Below are 12555 nucleotides of genomic sequence, written 5' to 3'. Positions count from 1 at the left end.
TGGCACTGGCTTGCCCAGTCGCCAAGGTCTCCAGAGGGTCTCAATGTGGCAGAAACATCTGGGAGGGGTGTAGGAATCAATAATTTGTTCTTAAGGCATGTCTTCAGCGTTTGGGGTGGGTGCACACGTGAGATGGGTGCACTTGTACACAGGAGTGTGCAAGATATGTGTGTGCAAGCCTTTGCGTGGGGAGGGGTGGGCATGCATGTGTCTGTGCATGTGCATGCATGAGGCATGTGCACATGTGTGTGTCTGTCCGTGTGTGTATGTTTGCATGTGCCTTCTGCAGGCGTGTGTGTGTGAGGCTCATGTGTGTGTCTCCGTGGCTGTGCATGGGTGCAGGATGCAGTGCTGGGGCAGCACAGGGCCATGCCCTCCCCGTGGGGCTGTGCAGCAATGCCCAGGACTGCCGGAGCCGGGGACACTGCTGTGGGGATGGCACGCGGCACCGCCGGGGCAGGGCAGCCCGGCACGGGCGGGTGTTTCGGCTGCAGAGGCAGGCAGCCGTTCTGCACCGAGCCCACAGCGGGGATGCAAAATCCAGGGGCCCGAACGTTTGTGCTGGACCCCAGTGACTGCTCCAGCCCCTTCCCCGCCTCACCTTGTCAGACCATCTTCCTGCCCTGAGCTTCCTCCTGTGACCACCTTATCAGCTGGTCTTGCCGTAGACTGGCTTTGATGGCTGGAGTGGCTCCTCTGTAGTTCATGGCTGCCAGCAAATGCCCACCAGCTGCTCTTCCCTGCAAACGGCCAGCAAAGGGCTTGACTCAGTCCCCGCAGCTCACTCAAGCTCTCTTAACCCTTCCCTTCCTCATCCTCAGCCTCGCGGCTCTGGCAGGGCCCAGCATCAGGGAAACTGAGGCACCGGCCGGCAGGGGGAGGGCCGCTTGCCTCCTTGCACCCGCTGCAGCAGCCCATCCACTGCACCGCGGGAGCGAGCAGAGCAGTGCCGCCGGGGCCCCCGGGGCCAGACGCACCCCCTGCCACCGCTGCAGCAGGCAGGCGGGGAGGGGGATCAGAGGCTGCCGGGGGAACGCGGCGCCGCGCTTTGAAGGCGCCCTGACGAGCTGTCGGGGCCCTGCGAGCTGCGCTGACAGCTCGTGCTTTGGAGGCGCCGGCGGGGGTGCGCAGACGCTCCCCCTCGCCGCCGCGCTATGATCACAGCCTCAGCCGTCACTTCAAAGCGCCCGGCATACTCCAGTGGCTCCCACGCAGCCTGCGTCCCCCGGGGCCCACGGCACAGGGCAGGGGGGACCGGGGTCCCCGCACCGTCCCCGGCAGCGCTGGCAGGAGGCGACAGCCTCCCAAGCCCAGCGGTGGCCTGCCCAGCGGAGCAGGGCCACCAGCCCTGGAGCTGCCGTGGGGCTAGGAGCCCCCAGAGCCTGCAGGGGGGTCTGGGGGTGCAGGCAGGGACCAGTTGGGGCTGGCACTGCCAGAGCAGCGAGTGGGGACAGCGGGGACGAGCCAGGGTGCAGCATCCCCAGCACGGTGCTCACACAGCGTGGCTGGGACGGGGCATCACTGTCCGGGCACCGGTGCCCACCGTGTAGGGCACTGGGGGCTGCCAGGACGTGCTGCCCCACTGCCCTGCCTGGGGCAGCGCGACGTCCCCCCCCCCCCCCACAGCCTGGCTCAGGGAGGAATTTTCCATTCCCGAATCGAGGTTGGGGGAAGGCGTGTGCCTGCACCAGCCCCCTCCTCTCCCTCCCCTCGCCCGTCACTAGAGCAGCTCGGGAAGGCGCCTGCCACATTCGGCTCTGGGAAGGTGCGGAGCAAAAGCCTCCGGGGAGGGAGACCTCCCTGGCAGGGAACGGCGGCGTTTCCCGGGGCAGGCTGCAGTGCCGGGCCCCCCCGGGCGGCATCGGGGGCAGCCTGCGCCCCGCTCTCCAGCTGGCGCCCGAGGAGCCGTTCCCACCCGCGACGATGCCGCTGAGCCTTTCCTGCTGCCCCCCGGACGGGGAAGCCCCGGCGCCGGCTCGGGGCCGCACCACCGCCCAGCTCACTGCCGCCTTCCTGCGAGCCACCAGGATCCCCGGGCTGCACTACGTGTGCGCCCGGCCGCAGTCCCGCCTGCGCCGCCTGCTCTGGAGCCTGGCCTTCCTGGCCTCCGTCGGCCTGCTGGCCGCCGGGGCCACCAACCGGGCGCGCTACCTGCTCTCGCACCCCGTGCACACGCGGGCGCGCCTGGCCCGGGCGCCCCAGCTGTGCTTCCCGGCCGTCACCCTCTGCAACCCCAACCGGGCGCGCTTCCTGCAGCTCACCAAGCCCGACCTCTACTCGCTGGGGCAGTGGCTGGGGCTGGCCTGGGAGAACCGGTCGCTGGTGCCCGAGCTGCTGGGCGTGCTGCGGGAGGACCGGCGCCGCTGGCTGGCGCGCCTCGCCAACTACTCGCGCTTCCTGCCGCCGCGGCGCTCCGAGCGCACCATGCAGAGCTTCTTCCACCGCCTGGGCCACCAGATCGAGGACATGCTGGTGGAGTGCCGCTTCCAGGGGGAGCGCTGCGGCCCCCAGCACTTCGCCCCTGTGAGCGCCCGCCTTGCAGGGGGCAGGGAGGCTGGGCTGGCCGTCGGGATGCATGGTGCGAGCCTGCGCCACTGGGAGTGATGCTTCCTCCCAGCAAGGGCAGAGGGTTGGCAGCGTGGCGGGGAGGCTGTGCCCCCCAGCAGCTGTGCTAGACCATGCCCCCCCCCCCCCGCCTGAGGTCCTGATCCTTACCCTGCTTGCAGACTCCCCTGCCAGTCCCCTTCCCTCGTCCCTCACCTCTCTTTTTCCATCCCCAGGTCTATACACGCTACGGCAAGTGCTACACCTTCAATGGGGACCGGAGGAACCCCCGAGTGACCCGCCAGGGTGGCATGGGCAATGGGCTGGAGATCATGCTGGACATCCAGCAGGAGGAATACCTGCCCATCTGGAGAGAGACCAGTGAGTGGGGCAGTGCTGCGGGACGGGGCGCTGGGGACACAGGACACCACCAGGGCAGCTGTGGGGCAGGGCACTGGTGGGGTGCTGCGCCCCAGGTTCGATGGATACCAGGGCATGGCTGAGGACTGTCACGTGGGCAAGGATGCAGCCCTGGGGCAGTGCTGACAGCCTGGTCACTCTTTCCTTCTCCTGCAGACGAGACATCATTCGAAGCTGGCATCCGGGTCCAGATTCACAGCCAGGATGAACCGCCCTACATCCATCAGCTGGGCTTTGGTGTCTCGCCCGGCTTCCAGACCTTCGTGTCCTGCCAGGAGCAGCGGGTGAGGCTGGCTCTGAGGCCAGGAGCTGCACGGAGCCGACTGCTGGGCCGAGGCTGTGGGGCAGGGGGGCAGATGCGGTGAGGGGCTGTGGGGGGAGAGACGCATGGTGCAGTGTCATTCCTGGGGCTCCTGCTTTGCCCCATAGGGCCCCCGCCTCTGCCGGGTGGTGCACGATGTCCCACACCACCCAGGGAGGCACCCCCGGGCCCCAGCGCCAGCACAGCCCGCGCCAATGCCTCTCTCGCCCCCGCAGCTCACCTACCTGCCCCAGCCGTGGGGCAACTGCCGGGCCAGCGTGCAGGGGGAGCAGACGCTGCCCGGCTACGACACCTACAGCATCGCCGCCTGCCGCCTGCAGTGCGAGAAGGAGGCCGTGGTGCGGAGCTGCCACTGCCGCATGGTCCACATGCCAGGTGAGGGGCACGGGTGCTGGCACGGGGGCACCCTGCTGCCACACCACTCTGCCGTGGGCTGCCCCTGCCCCATCCAGCCGGCACTCAAGGGTCACCCCTGCTCCATCCCCTCTGCACCCGGGGGCTGTCACTGCCCCATCCAGCCTGCACCCAAGGGTCACCTCCTGTCCTTCCCCTCTGCACCCAAGGACCACCCCTGCCTCCTCCTCTCTGCCCCCTGAGTTTGCCCCTGCCCCGTTCTCTGCACCCATCATCAGCCCCTTCCCTACCCGCTTTGCACCCAGGGGCCACCCCTGCCCGACAGGGGAGCAAGTCGGGGCAAGGCATGGGGGAGCAGTGGGCCGGACTCACAGCCCTGCTGACCCGCTGCTTCTCCCCAGGCAACGAGTCCATCTGCTCTCCCAACGTGTACATCGAGTGTGCTGACCACACGCTGGGTAGGTGCACGGCGGGGTGGGCTGGGGCTGGCCGGGTGCCGGGCCAGGGAGGGCACCGGGCCGGGGGGCAGCCCATGCCCACCTGAGTGCGTGCCCCCCAGACACGGCAGTGGAGGACAGCCAGGAGCGCTGCAGCTGCCCCACGCCATGCAACCTGACGCGCTACGGCAAGGAGATCTCCATGGTGCGCATCCCCAACAAGGGCTCGGCGCGCTACCTCGCCCGCAAGTACAACAAGAACGAGACCTACATCCGGTGAGCGGCGCGGGCAGGGCTGGCATCAGCTCCTGGAGGCCCCCGGGACACCAGGAATCTGGGGGACCCCCAGCCCCGCTCCTGGCACTTGCAGAGACCTGGTCCTCCTGCAGCATCCTCTCCCCAGAGGTGGCTGGGACTGGAGCATCTGCCCATCCCATAACCCCCCTCCAAGCCCTCCTGTCCTTATCTGTCCCCATCCCACAACCACTCCCAACCTGGGACATGTCCCCATCGCACCAGCCAGCCCGTGACCACTCAGTGCCCCTGCAAAAGCAACCCAAATAACTCACTTTGCATTTGCGCTGCTGGAGCAGGGAGGAGGGAAACTGCAGCAGGCTCCGTCTCCCCAGCGCTCGCCCCCCCACGGCACCAGTCCCACGCTGAGCCTCGCGCCGCCCCGAGTGGGAGTGCTGGTGGGGCTGCCGGGCGGTCTTGGAGGTGGGGGGGACCAGCACACAGGGCAGCACGAGGGCCCGGGGAGCATGTGGGGCTGGGGTCTATGGGAAGCCAGGGATGTCTGGGGAGGGGACAGGGGTGCGAAAGTCGGTGGCCAGCCCTTGTTGCCAAGCACTGCTGTCCCCCCACAGGGAGAACTTCCTGGTGCTGGACATTTTCTTCGAGGCGCTGAACTATGAGGCCATTGAGCAGAAGAAAGCCTACGACCTTGCTGGGCTTCTCGGTGACTCCCCTCACCATTCCCATGGGACCCCTTCCTGGCCACCCCAGCCCCCCATTACCCAGAGCTCTGGGTCCCAGACCCGGGAGGATGTGGGGCTGGTCTGGGTGAGACCACATGGGGCAGGAGCCAACCCACAGCCCGGCTAGGGGATGACATGCTGCTTTCTGTCCCCATCCCTCCACATCCCCTGCACCCTTTGTCCTGCAGCCCCTGTCCCCCATCATGGTGGTGGCACCCCCCATCCTGCAGCCCCTGTCTCCCATCATGGTGGTGTCCCCCTTCAACCTGAAGCCCCTGTTCTGCTCACAGCAGTGTCCCCTCCATCCTGCGGCCCCAGTACTGCACTCCCACCCTGGCCCTGCTGGCCTGCCCCGGGCTCTGGGCAGGCTGTGCCGCAGCTCCCCGTGACCAGCTCTCACTCCTGCTCCACAGGGGACATCGGGGGGCAGATGGGCCTGTTCATCGGTGCCAGCATCCTCACCATCCTGGAGATCCTGGACTATGTCTACGAGGTGCGCTGAGCCCTCTGGGGCTGCGTCTCCGTGGTGGGAACGGGGCTGTTGGGCACGGGAGGTGTTGGAGCAAGGGGCCAGGCATGGGGGATGAGACAGACCAGGCCATCTCTGACCCACATCAGCGCAGGAGGCTGCGGCGCGGCCAGGGCTAGCACAAAGGGCAGGGCAGTACAGCCCCCAAATTGGGCAACGCACAGCAGAAAGCACTGGAGGGGAGCAGGTCCCCATGCGTTCCTTGGTGTCCGGGGGTCGGGTGGGGAGGGAGCTGGGCAGAGCTCCACCTGCACACGTGTGGGCCCGTGCGCACGTGTGTCTGGGTACGACCCCCCCCCTCTCTGCACCCAGGTGATCCGCGACAGGGTGACCCGGCTCTTGCGCCGCTCCAAGCCACCCCTGAAGAAGCCCTCGGGCAGCATCGCCACGCTGGGACTGGAGGAGCTCAAGGACCAGGTACAGCCCGCGCTCCCCACGGGGCGGGCTGCCCACCAGGGCTGCAGGGACGGGACCCCGGTGCAGACGGGGCTGAGCAGGGCCAGGCACTGGGTGCACAGCCCTGCTCCTGCAGCCCGTCCTGCTCCCTGCAAAATACCTCTCCCATCGCAGCGTCCCAGCCCTGGAGCAAAGAGCATCCTCCCCGCGCAGCCGGTTGCCAGCGCCAGGCGGGTGCTCTTTGCTCCGGAGCCAGGACGCTGCGGTGGGAGAGGTGTTTCATAGGGAGCAGGGTGAGCTGCATCCCCCGCGGGACTGAGAGGGGCTGGGATCGGGGCGGCCGCGCTCATGGGCAGGGGGCAGGAGGGGGCCATGGGGCCGCCGGGCCTGCGCACCGAGGGCTGCCCGCCCCGCTGACCGTGCCCTCCCTGCAGAGTCCCTGCGAGACGCTGGGCCGGCACGTGGAGGGCGCCTACAACGCCGGCATGCTGCCCAACCACCACCACCGCCACCACTACCCTCACCAGGGCGTCTTCGAGGACTTCGCCTGCTAGGCCAGCTCGGGACTGCGGGCAGCAGGGCCCCAGTGGCCCCCTCCCCACTCTCCGCACGGAGAGGGACTCCAGCACCCGGCACTGCGGGCGCAGGCCCCCGCCTCCCCCTTCCTACTGCCAGGACTGGCCCGTGCTGCTCACCCCTGCCGGCACTGCCACCGGCTCCCGGAGCTGCCTAGAGGCCGGAGCTGCTTCCAGGCCCCTTCACCCATCCCGTCCGCTTGCCCCCAGCACGCAGGGTTGGTCTCGTCTCAAAGCACACAGAGTGGAGGGGGGATGCCCCATGGCCGGGACCGAGAGCAGCGCCAGGCCACAGACTGGGCAGCAGAACCGGACCAGCAAGGGGGCAGGGATGGGGATGCCAGGGTGGACTTTGGGGGAGCGGTGGGGTGCAGGGGAGAGGGGTCCTGGCAATGCAGAGCATGTGTGGGGTAAGCTGGGTTTCCTGTGAGCCCCTCCAAACCCTTCCCTGCTGACCCCTCCTCGACGGGGGGCTCTGCCCTGCACCGTCCCCCAGGAGGGAGACGTGCCTGGAACAGCTTTTAGCCTCCACAGGGAACATCTTCATGCTGCATGAAGGGCAGCGTTGCAGGGCACCACCTCTGAGCAGCACGGGCCCCCCCGGGCCAGCCCAGGGCCACCTCACCTGCAGTAACACCTGCATGGCACTGCCCTGAGCCCCCTCTGGCCCCGGCGCCGCCAGCACTGTGACACCCCCCACACACACCTGGCCATCCTTCACCACCCTCGTGCAACCTGCCAGGGCAGCAGCCCCCGTCCCAGCACTGTTCCCAGCCAGACCCCTGCACTGTGACCCCCCCACACACGCCAGTGTCAGCCCTGAAAACCCCCCAGGCCATTGCTGCACTGCAAATCTCCTGTCCCCCTGCTCTTCTGCCCCGTTCCTCCCGTCCCAGTGCCACTGTGCCCCCCCAGCCCTCTCCAGGCGCTCCTTTCCCAGGCGTTGCTCAAAGCAGTTCGCCCCGGGCTGCAGCCGTCCAGCACAGCCCAGCAGGCGCAGGGGACCTGCCTTTGCTGCCCTGGCTGTCACAGCTCTTTTGCACCAGTGCACATCCCCCTTGCCACGCTCCTCTCCCGGGTGCTGAGCACCCACTGTGCCTCTCCCAGACTGCACACAGTTAGGAGGCTGCTCCATGCCCAGCACAGCCCGGACCGCCACATCCTGACCCACCAGGTTTCTCCGAGGCCGGGACTGGCACACACAGCCCTCCTGCTGCCCAGGGGACAGCAGGGACCCGCAGCACTCCCCCTTTCCTGTAGGACACTGCCTCCTCCCCTCCACTGTAGCAGGCACCAGCGCAGGGCAAACAGCCCCAAAATATCTCAGGGGGGGGGGGTAGGCTGGCAAAGCCCCCCTCGACATACACACAGGGCAGAGGGGGCACCATGGCAGGAATTTGTGACCTCCAGGGGAGGCTGGGGTTTAGGCAGGAGGCCCTGCTGGTTTGGTCCCCTTCCCCAGTGCCCCGGGATGGAGCACTGGTGCAGGGCTGGCCCTGGGGGCTGGTGTCTCCCACCCCAGGATGACAGGTTGGGGAAGGGTGCACCAGGCTGTGCATGGGCACAGCCGTGCCGTACTGGGGCCAAAGCCATAGAAGCAGGGGCAGCCAGCATCCTCACTGCTCCGACAGCCCCAGGCGCAGGAGGCCTGGGAGATGCAGGGCAGCGAGCAGAGCAGCGGCCACCCACCCCGCAGGAGCCAGCCCTGTGATGTGCCCAGCAGCCTCGCCTCTGGGTATGCACCCCTCCATGTCCCCCCAAAACATGCACGCACGTGGGAGTGTGTCCCCTGTTGGTGCAAGCACCTGGCACCGTGGTGCCCAACGCCTCCTGCACAGGGGTGCACAGAAACCCCCCAGCCAGGGCAAGCACGGCAGCTGCATCGGGGAACCCGGCCCAAGTGCCCTGCGCCTGCTCCCCACGGGATCGTGGCGCTTGTGCCATGGCCCCACGGCGCCACGGGGCAGCCCCTGCAGCACCCACAATGTGCCCCCTCGCCACCATCCAGGCACAGGGATGAGTGTCCCCGGCACGATGCCACATGTTAGCTTGGGGACATGCCATGGCCATGCCAGCCAGCGCATGCCCAGCCTTACACCGCAGTCTGCCAGCACAGGCAGGAGGAGTGCAGGGTGCTGGGTGCAGGATGCGGCCCCCTCCATGCCAGCGGGAGCAGAGAGGGCGGGCAGGGGCACCGCGGCGGGGCGGCGGGGTGGGAGGGCCGGCATGAACGCTGGCGTGCTGGTGAATGTAAGAGATGTGCGTCACTTTTATAAATGTACAAACACTCCCTAATAAAGAGGCACAAGTAGATCCTGAGCTGCCTGTGAGGGATGGGGCCGCCATCGCCGCAGGGCCGGGAGCAGCAGGCGAGGGGCAGGGGCGCCCGGTCCCCCCACGGGGAGCCAAGCATTGCTGGCTCGCATCTCTGCACAAAGCTATTCCCACTCCCCAGCTTTTTTCTTGGCCCGCGGCTCGCAGCAGAGGTGCGGCGCTTGCAGGGTGCTTGCACAAGGGTGCCGGTGGCTTGCTGCCAGCTCCGCACGGGATAGCACCCAGCAGCAGAAATCGCGACAGGCTGTTTGGGAGCTGTACCCACGTTCCCGCATCGTTGCCCCGAGGCAGCAGCCCAGCGGGGCGTCCTGAAGGCAGCGCTGACGCCCTGCCGGGGCCGGAGCCCGGCTCCATCGGCCCCACACAGACAGCGCTGGGAAGGCTGGGATCCCACCTGCGGCAGCACGGCTGCAGGGCCTGAGGTGGGCAGGGAAACGGGGGCTGCCGAAACTACGGCAGGGGGTGCTGGGCTGGGTCCTGCCCCTCGCGCAGAGCTGCACGCCAGACCTCCGACTGCAGCCAGGCCCCCTTGCAGCAGCCCCTTGACTTCCCGGCACGGGTGAGCATGCCGGCGGCCCCTCCGCTCCCATGCGTGTTATCAGGGACAAACACAGCCCCATATCAATGAAAAGCCAGTGCTCACACCGGCACTGCCCTTGCATGGGGCCACTGGCGGGGTGCCTCCCCCCTCCGTCGCCCTCTGCGGCCACCACGCAGGGTGAGACGGGCTCCGACCTGCCCCGCAGCCGGGGGCACGCGCAGGTGAGCTGGATGCAGCGCGGCAGCCCCACTCCCAGGGGCATGCTCAGCTCCCCCCCAGGGAGCTCTCCCTCAGCAGGGGAGCTCGGGGACTCCTGCGGGGCTGCCGAGAGGAGGGGGTGCTGGTCGAGACCGAAACGTGGGAGGCGGCGGATGGGACCTGAGCTGGAGGGAGGGCACGATGATGGGAGCCTCCTGGGTGCCACGGGGAGCGGGGCTTCCCTCTACCGAGCTGATCTTTCAGCTCCTGCCTCCTCCCAGCCCTGCTCCATCCCCACGGGCCACCCTGCGGCACAGAGACAGGGACTGAAGTGGGAGGCAGGATCTGGTCTTGTGGTGGAGCCTGCTGGCACCAGGCCCTGCAGGTTTCCCTCTAAACCGGTAATGACGATGCATGTGTTAAGCTGGGTGCAGCTGGGACGTGGACAGCCCAGAAGACTGGTGTCTCAGAGCACCCTGTGCAAGAGGTCCGCCTTAAGCTTTTTTGAGCCTGGTGCTATGCTGCAAGATGTCATCTGCAAAGGCAGAGCAGGTCCCCAACACCACGCTGTTAACCGGCAGGACTGCCCCGTGCATGGTACGTCCCAAGGCTGGGGACTGCAGGGACCTTTGTGACAGGGCTGTCCCTGCCACCAGGCCCTGACTCATGTGCCCCTCCAGGATGCCCCACTACAAAGCCACCTTCATCCACACCAAGGCCGCGACGAGGAGCCTGTGCTGTGTCCTGCCCCGGAGCGAAGATGTGACAGAAGAGCTGAGCGAGGAGGAGAGCAGGATTGTGTGGCGAGCCCAGCGCACAGCCCTGGAGGTGCTGGAGGACACACTGAGGAAGGACCGAGTCCTGATAAAAAACCTCAAGGATGTGGTCGTGCTGGACAGGGGGAGCAAGGGGGACGGCTGCTGGGTGGAGCGTTATGCCATGCTCACGGAGAAGTTGCTCCGGCAACTCATCTCGCAGCTCGAACAGGTGGCCTTCCAGAAGAACCCCTGCAAGGCTAGGTCCTACGCCTATGTGAAGAAAAACACCCCAGACCGAACCATTTACCTGTGCCCACTCTTCTGGCAGGCCCCCAGGGAGCTTGAGAAAGACTCGCAGCCAGGGACGCTCATCCACGAAGCCTCTCACTTCCTGGGCTTGCACGACATCACCTACACGACGGCCAGCTTCCAGGTGGGCACCGGAGGTGCCATCATATGGACGGACTCGCACACACCTGCGTTTGAGTCCCTCCGGAAAGCGCTGCTGAATGCCAACAGCATCGAGTACGAGTTTGAGATCGTGCTGAAGCACCGCGAGCCCTACCGGGGTGACCGCTACGCCTGCTGTGGGGAGACGGCGAGGAACTCCATCTGTGAGAACGCCGTGCCATGGAGCGGCCTCTCCTGTGGACCTACAGAGAGGTGAGCTCTCGCATCGCCGGTGGCTCAGAGAGGCTCTGTGGATGCTCCCTCCCAGGATCTCTCAATGCCTGGGGCACAGCCACCAGTGGGAAGAGGGATGGCAGCTGAGGGGAGAGTGGGAATGAGTACGGGAGGCAGGTGGCAGCACCAGAGCAGTGCTGCAGGAAAGGGTTCCTCGGGCTCCTGCACAGTCCCTGGGCTCGGTATCCCACAGTGGTCGGGGAGACCTGGTCAATGCACAAGTGGAGCTTCGAGAGCAGCTCTCAGCTCTCCTCCTCCAAAGCAGCTATCGCAGCCCGCCAGATAACTGTGCTCTGACCCCTGCTTTGCTGCCCCATGTCTTGGCTAGATCTCCAGTGGCTGCAGACAGAGCCCAGAGCCACCCCTGCCCCATAGGCAGTGCAGATGTGGTGGGGCAAGGAGGTCCTTGTGCAGTGGTCCTCACATGTCCAAAGGGCCATGTTCCCTGGGCACCTCATGCCCTGGAGGAGCCCAGATGAGGTAGTCCCCAAACCTTAAGTGCTGTAACAGCCCCTGGATGTTCCGTCCTAGCTCGGCAGTGAGGAGGAGCACCATTGGGGACACGGTGAGGCTGTCCCTGTTGCCAGCCAGGGACGCCATGAAGAAATGCTTATCCGACATCTGGAAAGTGGTGGAGGCCGTGGACAAGTGTCACAGAGGAGCGATGGTAGCGAACGTCACTGGCGGGGCGGTGAGCATGGCAGGGGGGGTAGCAGCTTTGGCCGGGCTGCTGCTGGCCCCCACCATGCTGGGCACTTCGCTGGTCCTGTCTGCGGTGGGATTTGGCATTTCAACAGTCGGGGGACTCACCAGCGCCACCGCTACCATCAGCGACAGCGTGAACAGCCTGGTCAAGAAGGGTGAGGTGGAAACACTCGTGGAGGAGTTTCAGAGGCAAGTAGAAATTTTCACGGGCAGCCTGGAGCCCTTCAAGACGGCGAGGGGGCTTCTGGAGTTCCTTGGGCAGGATGAGAGTACAGAGGTCATCCTGGGGGTGTTTCGGGTGGTGGGAGGGCTCGGCCGCAGCGTCCTCAATGTCACCAGCATGGCGAAGGCCAGCACGGTACTGGCCGGGACCAGCCACGCCGTCAGGTTTGCAGGGACAGCTACCCACATTCTCGTGGGCCTGTCCCTGGCCCTAGACCTGTTCTTCGTCACCAAGGACTCAGTTCACTTCCACCACGGGGCACGGTCAGAGCTGGCAAAGAGCATCCGCGCAGCAGCTGCTACGTTAGAGAGAGAGTTCAACATCATTGATGAATTCTGTGAGAAAATAAACAGGATTTTAGAGGAGCAGGAGTGAAGAACTGCAGAAAGAAAGGCCTCAGAGATGGCTTGTCCAGGGTTCCCAGGGCTTCAGGACAAAGTGGGGCCACTGAGGCCCTCAGGATGTGCCCCATGCTACGAACAGGGCGATTTGCCAGAACCCTGAAATAGCTCTTTCTGTGTGACCTATCAAAGATTTTAAGTAAAGTTATTTTCATCT

General features: G+C 66.3%; 2 protein-coding genes across 6 annotated transcripts in view; both read left to right on the top strand.

Moving 5' to 3' along the window:
- ASIC4 (acid sensing ion channel subunit family member 4) overlaps positions 1-8753 on the top strand; it is a 33842-nt gene extending 25089 nt beyond the window's left edge. The window contains exons 2-10 of the mRNA XM_067299156.1: positions 2781-2925; positions 3121-3248; positions 3502-3661; positions 4042-4098; positions 4200-4353; positions 4944-5035; positions 5468-5547; positions 5896-6000; positions 6414-8753. Of these exons, the coding sequence (XP_067155257.1) occupies positions 2781-2925; positions 3121-3248; positions 3502-3661; positions 4042-4098; positions 4200-4353; positions 4944-5035; positions 5468-5547; positions 5896-6000; positions 6414-6533 (1041 nt within the window). The 3' untranslated portion in view covers positions 6534-8753. The remainder of the gene's footprint in view (positions 1-2780; positions 2926-3120; positions 3249-3501; positions 3662-4041; positions 4099-4199; positions 4354-4943; positions 5036-5467; positions 5548-5895; positions 6001-6413) is intronic.
- Positions 8754-9556: 803 nt separating this feature from the next.
- On the top strand, positions 9557-12555 carry LOC106499340 (apolipoprotein L3-like). Of its 5 annotated transcripts, none has more exons than XM_013960816.2 (3): positions 9557-9650; positions 10714-11048; positions 11601-12555. In XM_013960816.2, exon 3 carries the CDS (start codon positions 11668-11670, stop codon positions 12370-12372), a length of 705 nt encoding a protein of 234 aa, XP_013816270.2. In that variant the 5' UTR covers positions 9557-9650; positions 10714-11048; positions 11601-11667; the 3' UTR covers positions 12373-12555. The 5 variants fall into 5 exon arrangements, with proteins under 5 accessions (XP_013816270.2, XP_013816269.2, XP_067154654.1 ...); XM_013960815.2 differs by having other exon boundaries at positions 10308-11048; XM_067298553.1 differs by lacking the exon at positions 9557-9650 and adding an exon at positions 9948-10224 and having other exon boundaries at positions 10308-11048.

This window comes from Apteryx mantelli, chromosome 6 (assembly GCF_036417845.1).
Source record: "Apteryx mantelli isolate bAptMan1 chromosome 6, bAptMan1.hap1, whole genome shotgun sequence".
Lineage (NCBI taxonomy): Eukaryota > Metazoa > Chordata > Aves > Apterygiformes > Apterygidae > Apteryx > Apteryx mantelli.
Note: the sequence above shows the minus strand (reverse complement) of the source record. Positions and strands in the feature narration are given on the sequence as shown.

Excerpts from the sequence above, each read along its gene's own strand:
- LOC106499340 (XM_067298552.1), top strand. The coding sequence starts at position 10,294 with ATGTGCCCCTCCAGGATGCCCCACTACAAAGCCACCTTCATCCACACC. Across the intron at positions 11,049-11,600 it reads TCCTGTGGACCTACAGAGAG|CTCGGCAGTGAGGAGGAGCA; the intron begins GTGAGCTCTCGC and ends GTTCCGTCCTAG.